At 43.2% G+C, this 27,564-nt stretch overlaps 3 protein-coding genes across 4 annotated transcripts in view; 2 read left to right on the forward strand and 1 right to left on the reverse strand.

The window, feature by feature from the left end:
• The window catches only part of LOC140519717 (ficolin-2-like), an 80,671-nt gene extending 56,981 nt beyond the window's left edge, over nucleotides 1–23,690 (reverse strand). The window contains 1 exon segment of the mRNA XM_072633025.1: nucleotides 23,545–23,690. Within this exon segment, the coding sequence (XP_072489126.1) occupies nucleotides 23,545–23,581 (37 nt within the window). The 5' untranslated portion in view covers nucleotides 23,582–23,690.
• CCDC183 (coiled-coil domain containing 183) lies at nucleotides 154–20,575 on the forward strand. Its single transcript, XM_072633023.1, has 14 exons — nucleotides 154–375; nucleotides 1,284–1,405; nucleotides 5,346–5,423; nucleotides 5,942–6,109; nucleotides 6,704–6,808; nucleotides 11,629–11,751; nucleotides 12,223–12,345; nucleotides 12,542–12,596; nucleotides 14,578–14,678; nucleotides 16,522–16,682; nucleotides 17,685–17,850; nucleotides 19,148–19,264; nucleotides 19,375–19,471; nucleotides 20,323–20,575. The coding sequence occupies exons 1-14, from the start codon at nucleotides 306–308 to the stop codon at nucleotides 20,442–20,444; spliced, it is 1,608 nt and encodes a 535-aa protein (XP_072489124.1). The 5' UTR covers nucleotides 154–305; the 3' UTR covers nucleotides 20,445–20,575.
• A 213-nt stretch (nucleotides 23,691–23,903) lies between the features above and the next one.
• Nucleotides 23,904–27,564, forward strand: part of RABL6 (RAB, member RAS oncogene family like 6) — a 79,374-nt gene continuing 75,713 nt past the window's right edge. For both annotated transcript variants that reach the window (XM_072633021.1, XM_072633022.1), the window contains exon 1: nucleotides 23,904–24,449. In XM_072633021.1, the coding sequence (XP_072489122.1) occupies nucleotides 24,320–24,449 (130 nt within the window). In that variant the 5' untranslated portion in view covers nucleotides 23,904–24,319. The remainder of the gene's footprint in view (nucleotides 24,450–27,564) is intronic.

Genomic DNA, 27,564 nt, shown 5'->3' on the forward strand with positions numbered 1-27,564 from the left:
AATTACCATAAGATCATTTTACTTGGTCCAAGAATATATCACTAAGGGTCCTATTAGGCCACTCTTAGAAAATGGCTAGTTGAGTGAATCCAAGTTTAGGACTCCAGGGTTCTATGAGAATTGAGAATCCTACACTATGTCACAGAGAGCTCCATTGAGCTCATAATTAATGAGACAATTGGATCAGAAACACTACTTAGCCCATCGAGAAGAGAAGAGGAAGGTGGGCGGGTAACACCAGAGCTTTGAGAGCTTCTCCTTTTGGGGAAGGAAAGAAGACTTGAGAGGGACCTGGGAGTGGTACCATGAGGATCCAGGATCTAAATAACCTGAAGGATAAGATCCAGGAACTAAAGACTATCATCAAGTTCCAGGGTAAGCGTAATACCCATTAATTTGATCTTTGACCCTGGCATGATGGGTGGAGGGCTCTTAGGAACAGATAATCAGCAAGTAAAGAGCATCTACTATGCCCAGACATGTGCTTGGTACTCTGTCAGTATACAAGTAGAAGAGAGAATTTGGTCTTCAGCCTTATGGGGTTCAGACTCCAAAAAGACAACACAGATGAGTGTAAAACAATACAGAGCAAGTCAATAACAAAGTTTGAATTATGGCACTGATATGTGCTCTGAGAGTTCAGGAAGAGAGAGATCAAAGTATGGGCTTGAAGGAGGATCCAGGGAGGTCCTAAGACTTGAAATGGGTCCCACAATATGAGATGTGGGCAATCAAAAAGCAATCAGGGGACAGGGATAGTAGTAGAGAAGGAGGAGGGGGCAAAAGATGTAACTATGATAGGGAGCCATCATGAGCCATGGAACTCTAGAGAGTGTAACTCCCAGTCTCTCTGTCTCCCCACATCCTTTACACTCCCTCCCAACTAGAGCCATTCCTACCAGATTGGGAATCAGTAAGACTCTCCTAAGAATAAATGTTGCTTACATTGAAAAAATCCCTATATTCTGTGAAGAGAGAACATGGCTAAGAGAAGCAGAAAGCAACACAATCTGACACCTTATTTATTGATCTGGGAACAACTCTAAGTTGTTTCCCCCTCAGATACTCCATTGGTCCATGTGCGTAATGAGGGTGAGGTAGGAAAACAGGTTAAGAGGTGTCCCTAAGGTCTTTACTCTCAGAGACCATCGCTGGGATTGACTAGATGAGATCTCCCACAGAGTCTACCTTGGAGAAGGGTGCCACTAGAAGTATTTTCTGACAACTACCTCCTCATGTCTGATCTCCTGTACCCATCCATGCTGCCTCTGATTTCCCCACAGAAAAAGGCCGAGTTCTACAAAGCAAGTCCTTCGAGGAGAAGGCAGTCCAGAACAAGGATGTCATTAACATCCTGCAGAACAACCTGCGTCATTTCTACCAGGACTGGACAGTTGCCAAAAGAGTACGGAACTTGATCTTAAGTCTTATTGATTAAGGAGCCCAGACCAGTACCCATAGTTCTTATGTGGAATACAGCCACATAAGCTGGGATACACACACACACACACACACATACACACACACACACACACACACACACACACACACACACACATCTAGATTCTCTAGGGCTTTACCCTAAGTCACCCTTCAACTTTCCTCCGCTTTGGGTTTTTCTGGGCATAAGACCATTCCCTAGAAGAGAAGGGCGAAAAAACTATTTCTCTGGATTTCCTCAGCTCCATGACCCCAAGTCATTGTGGTCCCCAGAGTGACTAAGCTACTCCACCCTATCTCCATCTCCTCTTTTCATGGAAGAAGTTTGGCCCTACAATGAGAGTAGGGGTGGAAAGGTGAGGAAGGAGAAAAAGATAAGGAGTAGCCTTTGAAATTTACTACTGTGGACAAGTTATTTATCTTCTTCGTGTCTCCATTTCATCAACTATAAAATTAATGAAGAGAAGTTGGACTAGCTGACCTCTGTGGTTCCCTCCAGCACTAGATTTATAATCTAGATCTATGATCCTAGGACTTCAAAGAAACTTCTCCCAAATGGGGACAATTTGAGTTGCAGAATAGACTAATCAGAGTATGGGACAAGAGAACCATAATATGGGGAGATACATTGGTCATTACATAGGGCAGGGTTCTACACTTCCTTATTCAGGAGAGTCCAGAAACCACAGAGGCTTCCATACATCATCCCAGCTCAGGATATTAGGCAAGAGAACTGTGCTGGTTCCAGAAGAAATCTATTCTCTAATCTCAGGGGACTTGGAGTCATAGAAATTTAGAGCTGGAAGGAATCTTAGAAGTAACTTATTCCAACTCCATCTTACAGAAAGGTTTTGATATGATAGAAAGACACTCCCTGCTCTTGGAGAGTAGTGAGTCTTATGGGTCAGTAAACAATGCCTGCCCTCAAAGAGCTTACAGCGTAATTAATAGGGGAAGACAATATGCAAACAAATAAGCTATGGACAGGATAAATTGGAAATAGTTAAGAGGGAAGGCACTAGAATTTAAAAGGACCAGGAAAGGCATCCTGTAAAAGGTGGAATTTTAGCTGCAACTTGAAGAAAGTCAGTGAAACTAGGAAACAGATGAGGAGAGAGATCAATCCCTGCTTGACGATCAGACAGTCTATGAAAATGCCCTGACATAGTGTCTTGTTGAAGGAACAACACAAAGGCCAGTGTCACTTGATTAAAGAGTATGTCAGAGGTGGGGATTAAGTATAAGAAGACTATAAAGGTAGGGGATGGGGCAGATTATGAAGGTCTTTGAATGCCAAACACAATGTCATATTGAAGCCTGACAGAGAGCCAGAGGAGTTCATTGAGTAAAGGGGTGCATGACCAGACCTGCACTTTAAGGAAGATCATCTTTACATCTGAGTGGAGGATGAACTGGAATGGGAAGGGATTGGGATAGGCAGACTAACTAACAGGTTATTTCAATAGTTCAAGCATGATTAGATTAAAGTCTGCACTAGGGTGATGGCAATATCAGAAGAAAAAAAGGAGGATCTTCGAGAGATGTTACTAAGATAAAATTAACAGGTCTTGACAATAGATTGGATATGGTGAAGTGAGACAGTAAGGAGTCAAGGATAAAATCTTGGTTTTGAACCTGGGAGGATAGTGGTATCATTGACAGTACAATTATCCCTTCCATATCATGACTTTCCCCATCACAGTTTCAACATATCTTGGTTTGGCATAAGAAATTAAATGGAAATTTGTGGGGAGCTTTGCAGAAGCCAGAGATGATGTACAAAGGCCAGCAGATGACACAGAAAAAGTTTAGAAACTCAGGAATGCATAAAATATATGCACAAGTATTGTATAATATCAACCCAAACTTTCAGTAAACACTCAACAGAAGAAAAAGAACAAATACAGGCTTCTTCTCTAGTATAAAGGGAGGACCAAAAAATTTTATGCAGATTTTCCAGATCACAGGGGCACTGCACCCCAACCACCACAATGTGGAAGGAATAGCTGAAATAGCAAAGTTTGGAAGAGGGGACTTTTTTGAGGGGGGAAATAATGAGTTCAGTTTTTGGACATGTTAATTTTAAGTTATCTGTGGACATCCAGTTCAAGATGAGATGTCAAATAAGCAAGTTCAAGATGTGAGACTAGTGGTCAACAGAGAGGTTAGAGCTACATAAGCAGATTTGAGAATCATCAACATAGAGATTATAATTGAATCCACAAGAGCTGATGAGATCACCAAGTGAAACAGAATAGAAGAAAAAGAAAAAGAAAAGGGCCCAGCCACAGCCAGAATATATGGAAGAAGAGTCCTTAATTGAATATAATAAAACTAATAGTTCATGTTTACATTGTGCTTTAAGGTTTCAAAATGTTTAACATTATCTTAATTACATTATTGTTGATTAATTATCTATTAATATATCATATCATTAACATTATGCATTATGTTTTGACCCTCACAAAAACTCTTTGAGGTAGGTATTAACCTTATCCTTATCTTACAAATATGGATATTGAGATTAATTGTCTTGTCCAGGGTCACTCAGCTAGTGACCAAAATGGAATTTGACCCCAGGTCTTCCAGATCTAATGTTCTATCCACCATAACATGCTGTCTCACAGTCTGCCCAAAATGGCATCAGGGAAAGATCATTCTTCCTACTGCATAAGGCAGGAGAGTCAGGACTGAACAGGTGGTGGGGAGGGAAATGAGGCAGTAAGAAATGAACTTGGGGTAGGGGAACTGGGACCATAACAGAGGAAATTTAGCAAGAAAGAGCAATAGGTTTGAGGAAGAAGGGAAGAGTCCTGGACTTGAAGTCAACATACCTTGGAGTCCTGATTCTACCACTTACTAACTGAAGGACTGTGGGCAAATAACTTTATCTGAGCTTTAGTTTCCTCATCAATCAAATATTTATGAAGCACTACTATGTGCTAGGTTTTATGCTAGTCTCTAGGGACAAGAAATAAAAAATCCATTCTCACAATGAGCTTATGTTCTAATAGGGAACACAAGTATATATAAAAATATACGATGCATAAATTTAATAATTACAAATATATACAAAGTAGCTGAATATGGCTAGTTTGGGGAGGGGAGTTAAACAGAGATAATGTTTGAAGGCATCTTAAAGGAAGAGAGGGACTTTATAAGGCAAAGGGAAGGAGGGAGTGCATTCTAGGCATGAGGGACGGCCAATGCAAAGTCACAGAGATGGTCTTGTATGGGGAACAGAGATGGCTGGATTGCAGTATGGAGGGGAAATATGTCCCATGAAGCTGGAAAGAGGGGACCAAGCTGTGTAGGGCTTTAAAAGCTTACAGAGGACTTCATATTTTATTCTAAAGGCAATAAGAAGTCACTAGATTTGCTAGTAGAGTCACAGGATCAAATCTGCGCTAGAGGAAAATTACTCTGGAAGCAATGTGTTGGATGGTCTGGAGAGGGGAGACACTTAAGTTAGGGAGACCAGTTAGGAAGTTGTTGCAATAGTCTAGTTGAGAAGTGACAAGTTTCCAAGAGAAGGGTTCAGATGCAATAGATATTGTGGAAGTACAAAAAGCAAGATTTGACAACTATTTTTATGTTTGGAGTAAGTGAGAGTCTAGGATAATGCTCAAATTACAAACCTGAGAGACTAGAAGAATGATTATGCTTTTCACAGAAATAGGGAATATAAAATGGGGATAATTATACTCACAACGCCATCCTCACAGGGTAGCTGTGAGGAGAGGACTTTGTAAACTTTAAAACACTGTATAAATATGTACAATTATTAATTTTACTGGGTGGGAGTTGTACTGGGGATTGAGGCTGGACTCTGGGTCATCAAGGTATGAGAGGAGGAACAACTGTAACTCTGGAACTGGTCAGCTCAATTTTCCCCAATCCTACAGCATGATGAATGGACCATTGCCAGGGCCTGCCGGAAGAACTTACCCTTGAAGCTAGCCACCTGCCGAAGTACTGTTGAGGTAACAACTAAGGAAAGAGGCATAGCCAGGAATCATAGTATGGTATCTCCTACCCATCGCTCTCAAAGAATAGTCCAAGCTGCCTTTCTTTGAGGCTTAAGTAGAGCAATTTCTAAAGGGATCAATACCCACTGGGTTATGCCCAGGAATCAAAAGGTGCCCAAAAGCAGCACACCTCAGACTAAAAGGGAAATTGTGAAATTGCTACATCTCTAGTACCTGATAGAAGCTCCAAAATCTTGCCATTGACTTGGAGCTCAGAATTGGGGTGGCAGATAATGTTTTTGAAGCAGAAACCAAAAAGGAAATCTTGTAGAGCTATGCTCTACAGAACTGAAACATACACTCTTATTCCTACCCCATTATCCTATACCAGCTTCCATCCTTGCACCATCACTAGTCTTGGGCCCCATCCCAATGCCTCCACTCTATCTTCTTCCCCAAGCTCCCCCTGTATCCATTCCTATGTCCCTTCCTGTGCTTCATGACCCTGACTCAACCCTCTTAAACCTTCACAGGTAGCTCGGGAAAAGCTGCGTAAGTATGTTTTTGACCGGGTGAATGTTCACAATGTGATGCTGCACCTCGTTCGGCAGCGAGGGGAGATGTTGGAAAGCATGCAGATAGAGCTAGATAATCTGCTGAATCAGCAGAGCAGCAGCAAAGAAGAGCTGCGGCAGATGCAGGTAAGAAGGTAGCCCCATAGAATTAGCACTTCCCCCTCATCTCTAAAAAAAAAACAAAACAAAGTTTGAATTATGAGAAAGATCACTCAAGATCCCAGTTTCAGGCTTAGGACTAAAAGAGCCTTGCCCAGAGCTTGCTGTGCCCAGGGAACTAACGCCATAAACCACACCCAGGGTAAGCCCAGAAAAGGAGTGAAATACCTCCCTGGGTGGAGATAGAGATTACGGAGCATGAGTACAAACCCAATGCTGGGGTCGGGGAAGCAAGAAGGGCAGAGAAAGGAGTGTTGGGAAGGAATTCCTCCCAACCCACTATTTGGTAGCTTCCTTTTTTAACTAATTTTCTCTTTAAGTTTTAAGCTCTGTTGTTTCTAGCTGCTGAAGAACTCCAAGTGCTGTCAGCGACCTCTAAAGCCAGCACCTTCTAAGTTTTAACACCCAGGGGCAAACCCTACCTACCCTGCCCTAATTATGACTCTGGTCTTGCCCCATTCAAGCATCTTCCTACCCCTGGGCACCCCCTTTGTGCTCCAGTAATTTCTACCAAATGCACACACAAACACATACTGCTCTCAACTTCCTGGTCTTGCCCAGATCATCCGTCAGTTAGAGAACAACATTGAAAAGACAATGATCAAGATTGACACTAGCCAGAACATCTATTCACTCTACATTCGGCTGTTGGATTATCTGAAAAAAGTGAGTCCCATCTCTCCTTTTCCCACCTCCATTCCCCTCCATATTGCATTTTAAGTCTGCTTAGTGTGCAGGGTGGGAAGCAATGGATTTATAGAAGACCTGGTTTCAAATCTCAACTACCTCTGTGGTCTTAGGCAGGTCATTTAACCTCTCCAGGTCTCAGTTTCCTCCTCAGTAAAATGAGAGAGTTGGACCAGACCATGTCTAAGGTGCCTTCCAATATTTCAGTCTCCACTTTGGTCTCAACCACCCCAAATATAATCTGATGATTGTTACATGACCATGGGCAATGGACCAATTCAAAGTGAAATACTGTCTATGACACGGTAGGGTTACAGCATCCAACTGACAGGATTCTCCTCTGCTAACGGATCTCTACCTCTGTCTTCCATGATGCCAACCAAAGGCCAAAATAGAGAGACTGCCTCCATTAAAAAAAAAAAAAAATGAAAAGTATGTAAATCCAGTAGTTCCTTCTCCGGCTTCTCCAATTTCAATCAAAAAGCATTTATGAAGCACTCACTATGTACGAGACACTGTGCTAAGCACTTCGTTACAAAGAGCTAAAAATAGTCCCTGCCCTCAAAGACCTCATCTTCTAATGAAGGAGACAACATGTCAATAAGTAGGTACATGCAAGTTACAGACAGAGCAGGCAGAAAGCCCCCTCTGAGGAGAAGGCACTAGGTGCTGAGGTGGACCAGGAAAGGCCTCCAGGAGGAGGCAGGATTTGAGCTTTTTCCTACCACCCAGCATACACATACGATTCAGGTGTATGAGTCAACGAACATTTGTTAAGGACCTAGGACATAACAAAATATTCCTCCTTTGTGAAAGAATTTCAGAATATCAAATATATACTAAATATAAAATGCATGCAATGGAGTTCTTCCCCCAACTTAAAGAGCAAGGTTTCTCATTATTCAATCAGTTTAGAATAGAAATTGTGAAAAGCTTTCTTTCCATCTCAGCATTTGCCCTTGTAGCTTTAAAATATTATTTCAATACACAATACAGAATTTCATTCCTGTGGGTGATCCCTCTATTCCTATACACTGTAAACCCGTTAAAGTCTTAGGAGGTAGTCTTAAGTTGACTGTGGCTTTAAAAAAATTACCTTCTGCTAATGAGACCACAGGAGCATAGATTTGGTGCTGTAAGAAACCATAGGTGCTATCGAGTTCAGTTTCCTCATTTGACAGATGGAGAAACTGAGGCAGACTGAAGTTAAGTGACATAACCCAGAGTCAGACATACAGCTAGTAAATGTCTAGGAAGGATTCAAAGTCAAATTTTCCTGACAAGTCTGGCACTTTAGAACACCATCTCTTTAGTCTGGTCATCCTATCACATGCACAGTCCATTGCTGACTCCACACTCGGTGCCTCTCCAGCTGAGTAGAATTTGCTAAAGCTGGCAGAAGTAAAATTGCCTTCTGAGACCTACAGTCAACTACATAACATGATAAGGTCTATCTTGAAACTAAAGACTAACATGAATGTCAAAATAGATTAGAGTGAAAATTGTTGAAACCATCTGATGTTGGATTAAAAAATGGATAAATATACCTGTTGGACAGAAAAAGGCTACTAAAAATAAAAATACAAATACAAATACAGGGTTAGTATACTACAATAGTATAAGCATGGAAGAAATTATTCAATGAATGATATTGGAAAACTTATTTTTTAACCTAGAGAAAAATAAATTTAGGTCCATGCCCCATGCTACAAATAACAAAAACCTCCAGATGGATTAATGAGTTAAATGTACAAAACAAATCATAAACAAAGTAGAAAAAGCAGAATAATGTCGTTAGTCCAAATGTAGTAGAGATAAATCTCTGTCAAAGAAATGGGAGAAAAAACGAGCCTTATTTATATGCATCTCTAACTACACAATGGAAAGCAATTAAAGATTTTTTAAAAAGAAAAACATAATGGGAAAATATTCACAATGAATATGTCATATAAAAGCATGATTTCCACAATTTGCAGGGAATTGATGTTAAGTTCATAAGAAGGATACTCATATTACTAATGGCCAGAAGGCTAAAAATAGTCAGTTCACAAAAGAAGAAACATAAACACTTGGAAAACTGTTCATCCTCACTAATAATTTGAGGTGGAGGTATCCTGACTCCAGGAACTTCATCAGTATACAGGGAGATTTGTATTCGCTTGAGGAAACTCCTTGTATCCATGCTGATTGATAGCTGTCCTACAACTGAAGATTTTAAAGAGTTGAGTTTCTTCAGCACCTTAAGGGGTTAAGTGATTGCCCAGAATCACACCATCACTATGTGTCAGTGGCCAACCTTTAACAACCCAGGTAGCTCCTCTTAAGCCTGTTTTCTCTATCCATTACACCATCTGCCTCTCCATTAATAATTAAGGAAATTCAAAGGGAAACAATGGATTTGCCACCTCATGCCTGTTAAACATAAAAATGATTAAAAACTCAATGTCCCGACACTTAACTCCCCACATCTGTTCCCATTTAGATCAGAATTAGATCCAGTTATAGACTGGGACCACCAAGCCCACATGCAATCTTCCTATTTGTTCCCCTGATCCCATTCCTTCCTGTCTTTCCAAGCAAAAGGAGCTCATCCTTTCAAACATTTCTCCTCGTCCTTCTCTTCATTTTTTATCTACTGTCTCTTTCCCCAGTGCTCACAAATATCAAGTTTTCCCAACCATAAAAAAATACTTCTATTTAACTTTGTCATTCCCTCATACTATCATCTCCCCTTTGAAAACACCTAGAAAAAGTCAACTGCCTCTACTATCTCCTCTTCCTTACTTCCCATTCACTGCCTACCTCCTTGTAATATGACTTCTGAGAGAATGATTCTCCTGAAATTTCTCTCTCAAAGGATCTAAATTTAATGGCCTTTTCTCAGGTCTTCTTAGTTGACCTCTCTGTAGCTTTCAACTCTGACCACCCCGTCCTCTCCTCTCTCAGCTTCTGTGACATTGCTATCTCCTGATTCTGCTCCTGCCTGTCTGACCATTCCATAAGTCAGGTAGGTCATATGCAGAAGATCCACAGACTTTCTCAGGCTCCTTTGCTGGATCACCATCCATTTCCCATTCACTCCACATGTATCCACCTGAAGGCAGTATCATGAGCTATATACTCTTTCCCTTAAGTTACTTTTTTGGGAGATTCATTATCTGCTATGGATTCATAGAGTTATGGGATCAGAGATTTAATGTTAAAAGGGACCTCAGAGTTTATCAAGTTCATCCTCCTACTTCATTTTTACAGATGAGAAAACTGAGGCCCAAAAAGGTTAAGTGAATGGCCCTAAAGCCACACAAATAATGATTATGGGATTTGGACTTAGGTCCACTGCACCACTGCTGCTCCCCAATATAAATGACCCCAAAACAGATAAAGCTACTTGAATCTCTGCTGACCTTGTCTCATACTGCTAACTACCTCTGTCCAGGAAAGATCTCCCATCTAGATGTCCCACTGGTATCTTAAACTCAATGTGTACAAAACAGAACCATCATCTCTACCTCTCAGATTTCTCTCTTTCTGTTATAGATACCACCATCTTCCAATCACCCAGTTTTTGCAATTTCATGATCAGTTTTCAACCTTGACATTTCTCCATCTTTTACTGCCCCCCCAGCCAATCAATTATCAAGTAATCAATACTGCTTACATAAAACACTGCTCTCCCATCTGCCCTTCTGTACACTCATTTGTCCACTCCCCTAGTTCAAATCTTTAGAAGTCCTCTCCTGGGTAATAGTAAGTAAAAGCTTACTTCCAATTTCTCCCTTTCATAAGGCTCTGAATGTCACTCCCTTAGTCAAAAATCTTCAGTGATTCCCTGTTGTCTCTAGGATAAATTACAGCATGGAAAGCCCTCTTCCTACCTTCCCATACATTTCATATTACTCCCCTTCATGCACTCTATATTTGCACTAAACTGGAGTACTATCTATTCCCCAAACTCTGCATTCTATTTCCCATTGCCATTCCTTTGCACAGACTTATCTTCCATACCCAGCATGCCCTTCCTCTCACCAATCCCTCAAAGGTCCTTTTCATTCAGGTCTCAGATTAAGTGCTGCTCCTGTTGTCCAGTCATGTCTGACTCTACATGACTCCATATGGGATTTTCTTGACAAAGATACTGGAGTGGTTTGCCATTTCCTTCTCCAATATGCCCCCCATTTTACAGATGAGGAACTGAGGCAAAAAGGGGTTAAGTGACTTGTCCAGGGTCACACAGTTAGTAAGTGTCTGAGGCTGGATTCAAACTCAGATCTCCCTGACTCCAGTTCTGGTACTCTATCCACTGCACCACCTAGCTGCCCTTTAGCATTCCTCATTCCCTCTAAGTGTGAATTGCTCTTGTTCTCCCTCCTCAACTGATTTTTCCATTTATTTATGTGTTTAAGTACTGTATCCCTGTAGTTTAAATGTAAGTTTCTGAAGGGTAGAGATAACTTCATTTTGTCTGTCTCTTTTGAGAGCCGTCAACAAGTCAACACTACTATTGTTTCAAGAATAGTGGTGCCGATTGACTGCTCTGTCATTCTGGTCACCTCCTGGGAGTGCCCAGACTAAAACACTCCTCTAGTCACCTTTCCCCAATACTAATATCTCCCCCTTCATGAGGGCATGTTAGCATGTAAGCTAGTTCCTAGCACTTAGTAAGTGTTTAATACTTTATCTTTCATTTATTTACTGTCTTCATATTCCCAGCTTCTAGTATAGCATATTACAGAGTAATATCTACAGGTCCTTAATAAATGTTTATTGTGTAAAGAAACTCCCTGTGTCTCTGTCACCAGGAGTTGGCGTATTACCCACCACAGCTAGACAAGCTGCAGAACATGGTGTTGCTATACCAGAGGGATCTTTCAGACATGACTGTAATGACCCACGAAGCCATAAAGATGACAGAAGAGGCCAAGGTCAGGAAACTGAAACCAGTGCAGTGAAAAAGATGAAGGAGCCCTCAGCTCTAAGATCTAAACTTCTCCTTTTGGGACATTTGGGAACAATGGGAGAGACTCTTCCTTGCTTCTCCCCACTTTCTACCTCAGAGGTTCAAAGAAGATATGTAACCATTAGCCTCCTCCATACACCCCCAATCTCACGTGGTCCCAGATTCCTTCCCAATTCATGCCCCACTCCCAGATCCTAGCCTAGTACTGGCTTCCTCAGCTTCCTTCTGCTAAGGCTATTACTTCCCAAGAGGTGTCTGGGACCTCAGTTTTGTTCACACACTTCTGTGATCACACAGAGCCCTGACCTGCACAGTTGAGTTAGCCTGGGTTAACCCTGGTGGGATCTGCATGGGGCAATGAGGCAGAGGTAAATAAGCTTGTCTAGGATTGGTCTGTGGATCACTGTCATTCCCCCTCCCTGCCATTCCTTCGCAGGCGAACATGTCAGAAATGGAGACAGCCTTCCTTGCAGAGCGCAGGGCCAGGGAACAGAGGCTCACACAGCAAAAGAAACTGATTGAAAAGATTCATTCCACTGGCAGTGACAGGCATCGGAGGGTGAGGCCCTTGGAGGTAGGGAGTAAAGGGTCCAGTTGGGTGAGTGTTTGGAAGGAAGATTTCCATGTTTCTGCCACATCAGGAAGAGGGGGTAAGACTTCACACATTCTCTGTCTAAAGTTCCTCGTCTAAAGAGATGACCACCCATGACTGAAACAATCAATGTTTCTGTTTCCTTCCACCCCCACCCCCAAAGGGCAGGCGAGACTTGGAATTCTCTTCCACCTTGGTGACAGCAGAGCCACTAAAAGGTAAAAAAATAAAAAATGAATAGCTTCTGTGTGTCCTCCTCTCCAGTCTGGTTTCCTAGGGAAGGGTTTCTCAGAGAGTCCCAGTCCAGGGCTACACTTTCAAGACCCCAGGAGGCCAATCATTAGACCCACCTGAGTGAGTGCGTGTGGATGGACTCCCTGGGCAATCCATTCATCACCTAACCAACCCACACAGCATAGGTGCCCTGGCAGGAACTCAAAGGGGACAGGCTCATAGAGTGATAGGAAAGGCCCGCTCCCCAGGCCCCACCCTTGGATGGAAGCCCTGCTCACATCGGATACTGCAGGGAGTGTGCTTGGCCAAAACTCCAAACCTGTATACATGTGAGCTATTACTAGTATTATTACAGACCAGATCACATGTTCTAGCTTTGCTTTTCCCTCCATCCTGGGAACTGAAACTTGTCATGCAAACACACATGAACAAACACATATACATACATACAATATGTATACATAACATGTGTATATATAAATTCATGTATTTGCATTCATGTTTATGTATGTAATACAGAATCTACTTAAATTTTCTTTTCTCTGCTTCTAGTACTGATATTGGTGTAGTAAGAGTTCCTGGGAAAGGGTACTGGGATCCAGAACAAAATTCAACTGGTCACCTCATGAACTCTCACACTAAATGCCATAATAATACTAACTTTCACATATGTTTAAGGAGGGCCTGCACAACCTGTAGATGGCCTGAGAAAAATGTAGAGGAAACTGTGGAGGAAATCCTTTGGCATACTGTAAGGAGCCCACAGCCTGTGGGCTGCAGGTTATACAGGCCTGGTTTAAGATACACACACACACACACATACACACACACACACACACACACACATATACACACATATATACATATAGTCTCATTTGATCTTCGTAACTCTGTGACACAGGTGATATTATTATCCCCATTCTACAAATGAGGAAGTAGAGGCTGAGAAAGGTTGTGATTTGCACAATGTCAGAGGCAGCATTCAAAGCAGACCTTCCTAACTTCAAATCCAGTGCTATCTACAACGTTACCTGGTTGCCTACATAGCACCTAGTATTGCAGACCCCATCCTTAACTCTCAGTGGATCTTCTCTGACTCATCAAATTCACTGTCTGTTTTCTCTCCTTTATATTCTTTCATATACATCAAACTGGCTGCCATCTTCTTGTCCCCTTCACTCATACCACTGTTCTCTGAAGTGAATTATTTTAGCTATAAAGGTTAGAAAAGCTTTCTTTCTTCTCCATACCCAGGAATTAGTTTCTTCTACCATCAGGATCAAGGGTACACTTCCTAAATAAGCAGACAACTATTAGCAGCCCCCATAGCCTTGGTGCACAGCTGAGCTGGCATCCCTAGCCTCTGGCCTGGCCCATCTTATCACCTACTGGTCAGTGTGTATATTCAAGCAGCTACAGTGGCACTAGTGTCATCTGGCTTTCACAGGGTATGACTTCAAGGTAAGGGGATGAGTGTCTTGAGTCCCCAAATACACACATTTGAATAGAACTCTAAATTCCCAGGGGCTTACCTTAGCTTTACTAGAAATAAAGGTGAAGAAAGAGGTAGAATTTAGTTGCTTCTTTTTTAAAAAATGAAAAAAGTAAGGATGACCCCACAAGCCACTGAGTTAAAGTACTCCTCACACCTCACTCCATTTCCAATTCTCCCCAGTCCCACCCCAGTGGCTCTTTCCAGATTCTGAAGGAGCAGTGTCAAGGGGAAGATTTGTAGGTTACAGGAGACTCAAGTTCATGTTTGAATTGTGTCATCTTCCAGAGCCCCATTTTTTCCATTTGTAAAATGAGGGTGCTGGATTATATAATTCCTCTTTTAACTCAAACATTCTATGACTGGATATTCACAGAGACTCAGTGGTAGGCAGGCACTTTGGAGGAGACTTGATACCTCCCTTGCCTTCCATCTCCACCCCCTAGATGATGATTTTATTCCATACCTTCCAGGAAAAAAGCAAGATGTGTCCAAGTCTGATATTGAGTACCAAGAAGCTGTGACCCACATAGTGGACAAGGTTAAGACTGCTGTACAGTGCTCTCACCTCTGGGTAAGAACTTCTCCTCTTTCCTCAGGGATTCTCAGGTGGGCAGTTAGGGAAGAGATGAATCATAACTACATATAGACCAAGCTGAGGATGGAAAAGCTTTGTGGGCTAGCTTGAGTAAGGAGAGAAAGCTCACACACACACACACACACACACACACACACACACACACACACACACACACACACACACACACACACACACACATACACACACCCCATCACCACAGCCAGCAGGTGGCTCTCCTTGTCCTAGGAACCACACATGGAGCAGTAGTGTATTATAGAAGAAAGAACAGCGAATTAGAAGTCAGGAAACCTGAGTTTAAGGCCTAGTTGTGCCACTCACAAGTTGTTGAACCTTGGCCATCACTTCCCCTCTCTAGCTCTCATTTTCCTCATATATAAGATGAGGGGACTGGATTAGATGATCCTTAAGGTCCCTTCCACCTGTAACATTCTATAATTCTGACACAATGCTGCATGGTCATAGCCCAGGGTTCAGCCAGAAGTAACCAGCTTTGTGCCCAGCCCATGAACAAGTTGGATGGCCAAACAGGAGGAAAGGCAGGTGTGGGATAGCCTCAGGATGACTAACAGAGTCTTTTGACTCCCCTTCCACGGACTTAAGAGTATGTGCATGGGAGTGATAGCGAGCTCTGATATCCCTGAAAAGGGGCACCACCTTGCCTAGCAAAATAGATAGTTAGGAATGTCTATGCCCAGGGCAAGTTGCAGGAGCTCTGTACACGGGTACCTGTACTGCTGACTTCTAGTACTTCTGGGCTCTACACAAACTGTCACAAAAGTGTTACCTTTGGACCAGATGACATCCAAGGGCCCTTCCAATTCTATGTCTCTGAGCCTAGGAACTTTCCCCCTCCCCACCTCTTTCACTGGTTACCATCTTCCTTTTCCCCTTTCCCCCATTCACATACATACCTTTTCTGGGAAGGAAAGAACTGAGAGAAGAGTAGACCTGTGATTTCACTGGCTTGGGTCATGATGCCAAATTCAAATAGAAATGGGGCCAAAAAAGGATTCTAGCAGGCCACAGATTGACTTAGAAAACCACATGTTGATATTATATGTTTTATTTAGATAGCTAGGTGGCACAGTAGACAGAGTGTCAGACCTGGAGTCAGGAAAACCTGAGTTCTAATCCAGTCTCAGACACTGTACTGTGTGACCCTTGGCAAGTCACTTAATCCTGTTTACCTCAGTTTCCTCATCTGTAAAATGAGATGGAGAAGGACATGGCAAACCACTCTAATTCCTTTACCAAGAAAACACCAAAAGGGGTCACAAAGAATCAGACAGGACTGAGCAATATTTTATTATATTTTTATTTGTTTTGTTAACTATTTCCCAATTACATTTTAATCTGGTTTTCCAGCAGTACTGGGAGTGGTATGGCCTGCAGTGGTATTTGACACCTCTGGTGAGGTGTCAGTTTCCTTTTGTAACTTAAGAGTCTCAGAGAGGTGCCTGAGTCCATCTGAGGATATATGACTTGTCCAGGGGTTACACAGTCAGTAAGTGTCAGAAGAAGGAGTAAAGACCCAAATTTTATAGCTCTAAATCTATACTTAGACTAAGTTCAAATCAGGCTGCTTGTTAACAACAAGAACCATTTATTGAATACTTCTCTGTGCAAAGTCTGTAACTGGCCAACTGAGGGAATGTAAAGTTGGAGGAAGGAGCTGTCCCAGCAAAGTCAAGGGAAGGGGTTGTGCAGCTAGACTCTACTTGTGCTCCTTCCTGGTGTTTCTGTCCAACCTGTGTTGACTCTTCCCTCCCCTGTGCAGACATAGGCCTCCATTCTTCTCTCCTTGCATACCAAACAGGACATCGCAGGCAGGTTCTTGGCCCAGAAAAACACACAGGAAAACCTGTTGCAGCAGACCAAGGAGTATGAACTGAAACGGAAGAAGCTCGAGGCCCTTCTGCAGAAGTTGGACCTAGAACGGGCCCTGCTTAAGTTTCATCAGAACCCAAATGTCAACAGGTACAGGAGGGGGTAACCTCAAGCCCAGTACTTTTTCTTCCCCTAAGCCTAGCTCTTAGGAGAGAATTCTCACAGTTCTAACATGCCCCTAGAAGCTTCTACTCTACCCATGGGAAGCATGAAAAGGACTATAGGCTGAGTACAAGTTCCAAGTAAAGTCAGCAAGCATTTGCTAAGCACCTACTGTGTGCCATGCCCTGCTCTCAAGAAGCTCAACATAGAAGCAACTATGTATAAGATATATATAGAATAAATTGGAGATAATCAATAGAGGGAAGGCACTAGCATGAAGAGGAATCCAAAGATGGGACTTTAAGCTGAGATGTGAAGACAGAAGATCAGGAGGAGGAAGGAGAGCATTCTAGATATGGGGGACAGACAGTGAAAATACCCAGAGGCAGGAAATGCAGTATAGTATCACTGGATCTCACAATATGTGGAGGGAAGTCAGATATAAGAAGATTAGTAAGGTAGAAAGGGGCCAGGAACAGTCAGTCTTGTGTGACCCTTTGTGACCCCTTTTGAGGTTATCTTGGCAAAGATACTGTATTAACTTGCCGTGTCCTTCTCCAGCTCATTTTACGGAGGAGGAAACTGAGGCAAACAGGATTAAGTGACTTGACCAGGGTCACATGGCTAGTAAGGATGGATTTGAACCCAGGTCTTCCTGACTCCGGGCCTTACAGCCTGTCCCCTGCACCACCCAGTAGCCCTAGGTTATAAAGGTTTTAAAAGCCAAACAGAGGATTTTGTATTTGGTCCAATAGATAAAAGAAAGCCAAAAAAGTTTGTTGAATGTAGGAGTGACATGTCAGACAAAGGTAGAATCAACAGAACTTGGCACTGATAGGATGTGGAAGAGGGAAGAAGGAAAGTGAGGAGTCGAGGATGGTACCTAGGTTGGAAGTTTCAAGGAGTAGGTTGTCTTTACCCTGGACAGGAGCCATGCTGCCTGCCTCAGGACCCATTCCCCTGCTTCTTCCTGGGCTCTGGGCCCTACAGATTTAAGAAGCTAGAGGAGAAAATGAAGGAGATGTTGAAAGAGGAGAATGAAAGACTCCAGATGGAAAACCACAATTTGGTGAAAAGTGAACAACTGCTTCTCAATATCGAGTTGGGCATTGACAATCTGTTCATTCGACTGATAGGCATCGCATTGCCCTCAGAGGTACCACTACTCTAGCCAAAGCTCAGCCCAATTCTTTTCACTCTCCCTCAGAAACATAAGACATGGTCCTCTCAGCTCAACGATTCTAGAGAGAGCCATTTTGGGGGAAGCCATGGTTGTTCTCTGAAGTGACTTTAATGATTAGAGATAATCCCCTCAAACCTGTCAGTCCCCTAATAATAATCTCTATAATTAAGCTATTTTGGTATATTGGGGAAAGGTACCGAATTTGGAATAAAAAAAAATCAAGTTGGAATCCTGGCTTTGTCACCTATGTGAGCTTGGGCCTCAGTTTCCTCATTTGTTAAAAAAAAGTACCTTGTACTTTTGTCAACGGAACCTATTTATACTAGCAGCCCAATCACCAGGAGATTCTTGGAGAATGTTTCATATATTTATTCTCCAGTAGGTGAAGCAGGACAGCCTGTAATTTGTCTTAAAATGATCTGCTTCAAGGTAGGGGGGAGGGGAGGGAGGCATTGCACAATGGACACAGAGCCAAGAAGCCCTGGGTCCAAGGCTTTCTCTGGAACATGCCAGCTGCATGATTCTCAATAAGCCACTTTAGTGCTCCTAGGCAACTCTCAAGAAAAATAAGTTGTGATCAAGATGCTGACCTGTATCAGTAGAAAAAGTTCTTCCTTGGGAATTTTCTACACTGATAAAATTACAGGTCTAGTAATCAGAAGGGGGGGGCCCTGAAATCAGGAGGACCTGAGTTCAAATGTGACCTCAGACACTTACTGACTGTATGACCCTAGGCAAGTCACTTAACCTCGATTGCTTCCCTCTCCCCCCCAAAAAATGGAGTTTCAAAGTTGAGGGTGGGGTTGGGGAAATACCTTGAATCTAGTTCTGGTGAATAACCAGGACTCCTCTCATTTCTGCTATGATTTTATAGCTTTCAGTTATATGCCTTTTCAGCCTTTATCTTCCTAGGTTTAAAAGGCCTAATCTAATCTTTTGAATCAAGTCTCATCCAGCCACCCCTCCCTCTACTGTTTTCTGAAGCTTCTCCAGTTCAGTTCTGTCTTCCTTGATAGCTCCCCTTCTTCTGATGCTGTTAAGAGTTCAGTCCCCCAAAAACCTGTCCCCTAAACTCTACCTAGCTCCTAGTTTCTGAGGAAGTGGTACCTCCTACCTTCTACCTCGTCCTCCCCAGATGAGTATAAAAAGACCCTAAGACCCATCACCCAACATTCCCTCCAGTCTGAAATTCTGACCCTAAGGAAACTCCCTGCAGAAAGGGGCTCAAGGGAGGAAATTGAGAGGAAATGAGACATTTGTTTGTCTTCAGAAAGGAATGCCTGGTCCTGCTGATACCAAAGATGCCTACAGTAAACTACAATACTGTGAGAAGAAGCTACTCTATCTGATAGAAAGAACTAAGAACTATGTGGAGATATTTGAAGAGGTAAATGAGGGAGGGCAGAGGCAGAAAAGTTCTTCTATGTACCCCCTTTCCCGGCCTTTTACCCCTGCTTCTTTCCCCTGGGTCCATCTTATTACACCTCTGCTTTTTAGTACTCCCAGAAAGTGAGAGACTTCCTAGAGGAATCAACGCTAAGTGAAACACATAACGTGAAGATTACTTTTGAAGATGGTGATGATGATGGGAGAGGTGAGTTACAGTGGCTTAGGTGATAAAACTGTAGAAAAACCCATTCATCCTGATGTCTGAGGCTGCTGATCCTGCCTTCATCAAGTCCACCCTCCCACTCCCCCAACCTCACAGACAAACTTTAGGCAATGGGGATAAGAAGCAGGAATTAGAAGTTCTAGCTTTTAACTTAGGGAAAATCAGTAGCTAAGGTTTGTGATTGTCCCTGATGGGACTGGTGAAAGTCTGTAGAGTACTAGATACCCCATATAGCTCTTCAACTGAACATTCCCAGACATTCAGAGCTGCATTCCCAAAGTGGGGGGGGGGGGGAGGCTGGTAGTATATGGGGCAAGATAGAATTGGATTGGCACATCGTCCATCAGCTTTGCCTCACACATGATGGTGGACTATGTTCTGAGAACCTGGGCAACCTTTTCTTAGTCTCTGAATTATCAGAGATGAGTCTTTCTGCCACACTTCCACTCCAAACACACACCCTTAATCATCTAATTAAGAAATAACAATTTGCACTTGTATAGGGCATAAGGAAAAGGACTGGAACATGTGCTATGGGTATCTCAGAGGGATTTATTTAAATAACATGCAGCTTGGGTTTAGTTATGAGGTATTTCCTCCTTGATTTGCTACTTAACTGTAGATAATGGTAGGCTTAAGGCCTGGTGGGTAGGAAAGGGAGATGGGACATAGTGAATTTGGGAGTTACTAGTAAGTCATTCCCCTGAAATAAGAATGGTAGCCAAATCCTGTGACTCTCCACCCCCCTGGGAATGTAACAGTCCACAGATAGCCTCCTGGTCAGTGGGGTCCAGAAGCTCCTCCACTGTCCTCTTGCCTTATACTTTTTCCAGAATCCTTCCAGTTTCCTGATGTGGAACATAGCTACGTTCCTTCTCGGGACGAGATCAAGAAGCAAAGTGAAAATCTGATTGAAAGTAAACTCAGAAATATCAAGAAACCAAAGAAGAAATAATGGTTCCTTCTTTAGTCTTGATCCTTTCCTTAACCCCACAAGGCCCTGCATGTCCAACTTTCCAGCTCACAATGGACTGCCTCCTTTCATGCTCAGTTTATTACACAAATAAAATTTTTTCCAGAACTGAATATAGCACAAGCCATTCATGGCCATGCAACAGCTCCTTGGTAGGGGAAGATGGGACTTAAGTGGGATCATCACCATAGGAGAGTGAAGGTAGCAACCCCTAATACCTGCTGTCAGCTCCACTTAACAGAAAGGAAGGTTGAAAGCAGTACAGGAAAGCAAAAAGAGAGTTGGATGTGGGAATTGGGACACCTAGGATGTCTGTCTGGCTCTGCCACTAACTCATTTGTTATCAATCTGTCAAACATCATCTGCCTGGCCCTGTGCTAAATGCTAGAGACACACACAAAAAAAGCAAAAGACAGTCCTTGCCCTTGAGCTCACAGGCTAATGGGTGAGACGACATATAAGCAATTATGTACAGACAGGGTATGTATAGGATAAATTGGAGATAATCAACAGAGAGAAGGCATTACAGTTAAGGGGGATGAGGAGACATTGCTGTAGAAGATGAGATTTTTAGCTGAGGCTAGAAGGAAGCCAAGGCCACCAGGAAATGAAGGTAAGAAGGGAGAGCATTTCAGACATGGGAGGGAGCCTGCAAAAAATGCCCAGTGAGGAAATAGAGCACCCTGTGCAAGCTAAAGAAAGTCAGTATCAATGGATCATAGAGAATATAGAGGGGAATAAGGAATAAGAAGAACTAGGAATGTAGGATGGAGACATGGTACAAAGGGTTGCAGAAGTCAAGTACAAGATCTGGAGCTTTATCAGAATTTCTATTTGACAGGGAGCCATTGAATCTGTTGAGTGGAGTGAGTGGGGGTGGGGTAGGGATTCACATGGTCAAACCTGTGCTTTTCGATGATCATCTTGACAGGTGAGTAGAGGATGGACTGGAGTGGGTTGAGACTTGAGGCAACGAGTCCCACCGGAATGCTATTGTAGTCTCAGAGCAATATGATAGGGGCTCTCATCAAGGGTGGTGGCAGGGTCAGAGGAGAAAAGGGGGCATGCTAGGGAGCTTTTACAAAGGTAGAATCAACAGACTTGCAACTAACTGGGTTGAGAGGTAGGGGGAGTTTTGAGAGTGACCTTGGACAAGTGTCTCTGGGTCTTAATAGTTTCCTCCTTTATTATATATGAGGGTTATGTTACCTCTTGGAGTAAGAAAGCATTGAAATTAGACTGCTTGTGTTCAGGTCCCTGTTCTGCCACTTCTTATCAGAGACCTTAGCTAGTCACTTTAATGCCTACCTCATTACATTACTCCTGGACTATTGCAATAGCATCCAGCCTAATCTCCTTGACTCCCTAACTCAAGTCTCTCCCCACTGCTGTCCATCTTCTACTCAGCTGTCAAAGTCATCTTCCTAAAGCCCAGGTCTGACTCTGTTAACTTCTCCCCTCCCCTCACCCCCCAACCCCACCCTAACTCATAAACTCCAATAGCTCCCTATCAAATATAAAATTTGAGTCTTAGTTGTACTTTATAAGTGAGGATAACACATCTTGCAGTGGTCACATCCCCAAGATGAATGAGGAGAATACTTTATAAAGGGTAAAATATTGAAAGGAACCTATTCTCTTTTTTATTTTATTTTTAGTTTTCAACATTCACTTTCATAAGATTTTGAGTTCCACAATTTTTCCCCTTCTCTGCCACTGAACGCTATGGGATCTCCTCAATGAGATCAACAACTACTGAGAGAGAAATTACCCTACTAAATCAGGAAAATCTAAGTGGATAAAGAATGTGTATTGCCCAGATGACAATCTGGGTTTCGTAGTTGGTACCAAAACAAGTCTGTCCCCATAAGTAAATGTCCTCCCTGGGTAGAGAAGAATAGGCCTGTAAAATGAATGGGTAGCATTTAAGTGTCTTGGAGTCCCATAACTAAGTAAATGTCTGACAGGATTTGAACTTAGGTCTTCCTAACTCCAAGTGTAGTACACTATAGACTGTGCCAGCTGGCTGTCTGTCTTGGTGAACTCAAATTTGTCTTTTCTGAGCCGTTTATCAAAAAAGCTGCTCTATTTTTTGAAGCCTTGTTAGTCTGATGGCCAAACCTGGGAAAATGCTAGGTACAAAATTTCCCAGCTTCCACTGAAACAAATCAGATAAGTGGTGCTCCTCAAAATGTGCCTTCATGTGAGGAGGGGGCCTCTGATACCAGAAAAGGACATTTGGAATCAGATGACTTGAGTTTGAATTCGGACTCTGCCACTTACTGCCTGCTTTGGGCAAGTCACTTAAATTTTCTGAACCTTTTTTCCGTATCTCAACTTCTCAGGGTCCTTCCAATTCTAAATCTAAATCTAGAATTACACGTAGGCTTATAGATTTAGAGATCATCTCCCTTCTGTCTTTAAATCTATAAACCTATGAGATCATTTAATTCAAACATCCACTTCCCCCCAACCCCATTTCATAGATCAGCAGACTAAGGTCCAAAGAGCTTAAATGATTTGACTACCAGTTACATTGTAAATGAGTGAGTATAAGAGCTAATATTGGAAACCAGGTCATCTTGGTTCTAAATCCAACTTTCTTCCACTACACTATGCTGTGTCTGGTCACAGATAGGCAGCCTATTTAATTCATCCGTCCAGAACTATACGTTGAACAGACAATAACCTAGGACCACAACTGAATATAAGGGAGTGGGTGGATGGATGGTCCTCAGCAGAACATTCAGTGCTTTTAAAAATCCAAAACTGGTCACAACCGTGAAAGGCCATCTTATTAACACTTATTCTCCAGATGCAAATACAGCAACTCTTATATAATTAAACATCATGAAACACTATGGCCTCCTGGCACACTGTAACCTGGAGGTGAGAGATGGGGTCTTGGGGGTGCAGAGTGCAGCCTGCTCTAGATGTGCCTGGTTTAAACCCTGAGTATCTGCCATTATTACCTTCCAGGGAGACACCCATTGCTTCCCCTGCCCCCAACCCTTGGGTAAGTCATTTTAAATCTCTGCCTCAGTTTCCTCATCTGTAAAATGAAAAAAATAAAAGCACCCACCTCCCAGGGTTGTCACAAGGATCCAATGAGATGACATTTTGTACAGCCTTAAGGCCGATACCTAGCCATCATTATCATCAGTTTGAGGAGGAGGTGAGTGGGGTGTCTGGAGAAGCGGGGGTGTCTCTGGAAACAGTGGGTAGGTAGAGCGACTCCAGAGCAGAATTCAAATTTCACTCTGCCCCACCCCTTCTCTCCGCCCCGCCCCCGACAGCTCCGTAGGAGCGGCGAAGGGGGCGGGGACTTCGCGCCTTCCCGCACTAGCTCCGCCCCCACCGCCGTGTCCCCCACGGGCCCCCGTAGCTGAGGCGACGCTGAACGAGGCCCCCTTCTCAGCGCCCCCCTCCCCCTCCGCCCGAGCTGTCCCAAGATGGCGACGCAGGAGAGCGGCAGGTGGCGGTGCGGAAGGCCACGGAAGCTGTGCCACGTCCTGTGAGGGCACCTAGAGACCCGGCGTAAGGCCAGGGAGAAAGCCGAGGCGGGCTAGCCCGCGACCGTCTCGAGCCGAGCTGCGGAGAGCTAGAGTCCTGCCTGACCGCCTCGCCTCCTCCGCCCCCGGCCTTGAGGAGGGAGCCAGCTGGGGCTCTGCCCAGGGGGAGGGGGACGGGGAGAGGCCTCCCCTAGCCGCCCCTCAGCCTCGCCCTCCGTCCCCCTTCCCCGGGCATGGTCGCCCCCGCCCGGAGCTTGCCCCTCCCTGCCTGAGCCCGCCGGAGGGCCCTCTGGATCCTCCAGGACCGCTGTAGGGGGGAGGCGCGGAGCTGGGAAGGGCAAGAAGATGTTTTCCGCCCTCAAAAAGCTAGTGGGGTCGGACCAGGCTCCCGGCCGGGACAAGAACATCCCCGCGGGGCTGCAGTCCATGAACCAGGCGCTGCAGAGGAGGTTCGCCAAAGGAGTGCAGTACAACAGTAAGTGAGGCCGGGGGAGGGTCGCCCCGGAGCCCCTGCGCCCCCCACTACTCTCGTCAGCCTCGGGGGTCCCCGAGGCACTTGGCCGTCAGTGCTGAGACCCTGCCCCGGGAATTGGGTACCTCGTAGGGTCGGGAGCTAACGGGGACCCTCTGCTTCCCCTTCAGGGGGGAAACTGGGCATCCTGCCTTGGATCTTTTTGCCCCGTGGGAGGGGAGGGGCAGGAAGCTAGATTGGGGGTTTGGGGGTTAGGAATGCTAGACAGGATCGCACCAAGTCAATGCTGGAAGGATCATGGGACTTAGAGTTGGACCGGAAGGATAGATAGATGAGCTCATCCGGATCCCAGGTTTCCTAGGACTTGAAGCAGGAAGAACCCATTCGGTTCAAGTCTCCTGGGATTTAAACCAGTTCAGCTTCTCGACCGAAGGAGTATGCTGCAGGCTGAGGAGAAGATGACGTGACCTGCCCAAGGTCACACCCTCAGCGAGGGGGTGAAATCAGAACTGGAGCCCAGGACCTCCTCTACAAGGCCGACACGCTGTGACACTGGCCTCCTGGCTACTTCCTTGGACGAGACACTCGTCTCCAGATCCCAGGCATTTTTCACTGGCTGTCCCTCAGTGTAGAAAGCTTTCCCCTCTCATCCCTACCTCCTGGCTTCCTTCAAGTCCCAGATAAAATCCCAATTATTTCTCTTAATTCTAGTGACTTCCTTCTGTTGATTATTTCCAATTTACATTGTACATAGTTTGCACAGTTACTTGTATGTTGTCTTCCCATTGGTTTATGATTTGTATCCCCAAGGTTTAGCCAGGTTGCTGGCAGCGCTTAATGAATGTTTGTTGAGTGACTGATTACGGAGTTTTAGGAGTCCTAGCAGATTTAATTTCTTTCTCCTAGGCTCCCCCCCCCCCCACACACACACACACCCCTGCCTTTTTTGAAACTCACTTAAGGCCCTGAAGTAAGGAAAAGGAGAAATTCAGTTTAATTCAACAAGCATTTATTAAGCACCCACTTAAGCCAGGCACTATAGTGTGTGCTGGGAATACAGAAAATAAGGGTTAGCCTTCATTGGTAATATTCTTCAGGATGAGTTTCAAACGATGGTGCTAAGTTTAAAGAAAAGTAAAGTAGTGGTCAGACTGAATTAGTTCTGGCTTTTGGGCCCATTCATTGTTCTGTGCCTGTCACTGCTCCCCTACCCCCAGATTTCTGAGAATTTGATATTTATAGATAATGTGACCAGATTCAATTTTTCTTTTGTTTTTTAAGTATTAGTCTTAAAATATTATTTTTGAGATGATCTGACATACTATCACAAATATAAGTAACCAGGACCAAGAATAACAGCTATTACTGATATGATGTATTAAAAACTAAAGTGTTGCCCTTTTTCTCAAAAAAAAAAGTATAGTAGCAATTTTTATTGGACTACTCATTTATATGACTATCCATTGAATGCCCAAGGCGGCATAGTAACAGTGGAAAATTGCAGGATTTGGAGTCAGAGGGCATGGCTTCACACTCCTGCCCTTACTGTTAATTACCTTTTGTGTACTTGCACAAGAAATTTCATCTCCCAGTGCCTCATCTTTAAAGTGAGGAGGTTAAATTACATGAGTACCTTACAGTTCAAAATCCGTATTCTCTGTGTGTCATAGGTGCTAAGGAAGTTTGCAAGATACAGGTGAGGTATAGCTCTTTCCCTCCAGGAACTTTGAGTCTTTCTAGTCTTATTTTTATTTAAACTTGATTGTATGGTCATGCTAGGGGATTCTGTGCTGTACAATTGTATGATTATCACCAGATTGAAATTATACAAACCAGATGTGCCTCTCAGAGTAATCATTTTCTTTGGAAAGGTGGATGAGAATACAGAAGTTGTGAAGTCCGCAGTATATGAGCACTGACTCTATTCTTGCTGCCCTTACATATCCTAAATAGTGTTGGATAGAACATAGCTCATTATGTGCGTTCTGCATGTGATATATTGATGAAAAGGCCATGGCAGCAGTTTTGCTAAGCGCCTTAAGCTCACCAAAACTTTTTATGGGATTTTTGATACAATATTATGGATAGCATTGGCTATATTTTGCCTGAGAAATTACTATGTAATTTGAAAAAGTAGCCTCTTGTTCTGTCACTCTGACGGTGAACTTAATTCTAGAATTCTTCCCAGAGAGTAGACTAACTTATAATGAATGTGATTTTAAATTAATGCACCATCTTATATAATAATTTATAGTATTATTGAGTCATGTGCATGTTCTTTGTAGTCTTAACTTTCAAGTGTGGATTTTGAAAAAAATAATTTTGACAAAATTTTAAGATCATAGATAGAAAGGACCTCAGTGGAATTAGAGGACAACCTTCTCATTTTACAGAATGAGCAAACAGGCCCAAGGAGGTGAGATGACTTGCTCAAGGTCTCAAAGGTTGTGCATCAGAATTTGAACCCAGGGCCTCTGACTGTGGTGCCTTTCATTCTTCCTTTAATTTTTTTATGTTGTTGTTTTTAAGAAGCAATTCTGTGGGGCTATGTTTAGTGAAACTCCAGAAAACAGGGATACTGTTACTGTTTATAATCTGTTACACATTGTGAACGAAATGATCATTTGAAGACAATAAAGTGAGAATTTAAGATTTTCATCATACTCAAATAATATAAATTAACTCCACGGCTCCTAGGCATTGTTCTGTCCTCAGGTAAATTTTCTCATTTGACATTTGATTTTGCTATATTGCAAATCAAGACAACAAACATTGGCAACATTTCAAAACTTTTATGTTGTATTTTGACAGTGTTTCTTTTCATTCCACTTTTAGTAAAAAAAATTTTTGGAAGGGGGTTCCTAGGCCTGTTTCAAACAAAGCTTTCAGTTTTCATAATAATTTGCCTTGGTGGTAGGATAGAATATTTAGAAGATGAACAGAAAAGCTTTGTCAAATTTAAAAACAAAGTTCAATCTGGCCATATTGTAGCTGTAATTTATTTTCATTTGTTTCTCTCACTAAATGTTCAGATTCATCAAGGTAGAGGAATGAAGTCAAATAACTACCTTAGCAAATAGTTCGTATAAGTTAGTGGGATCTGTGTTTAAGCCCCTGA

This window comes from Notamacropus eugenii, chromosome 1, assembly GCF_028372415.1.
Source record: "Notamacropus eugenii isolate mMacEug1 chromosome 1, mMacEug1.pri_v2, whole genome shotgun sequence".
Taxonomy (NCBI): Eukaryota; Metazoa; Chordata; class Mammalia; order Diprotodontia; family Macropodidae; genus Notamacropus; species Notamacropus eugenii.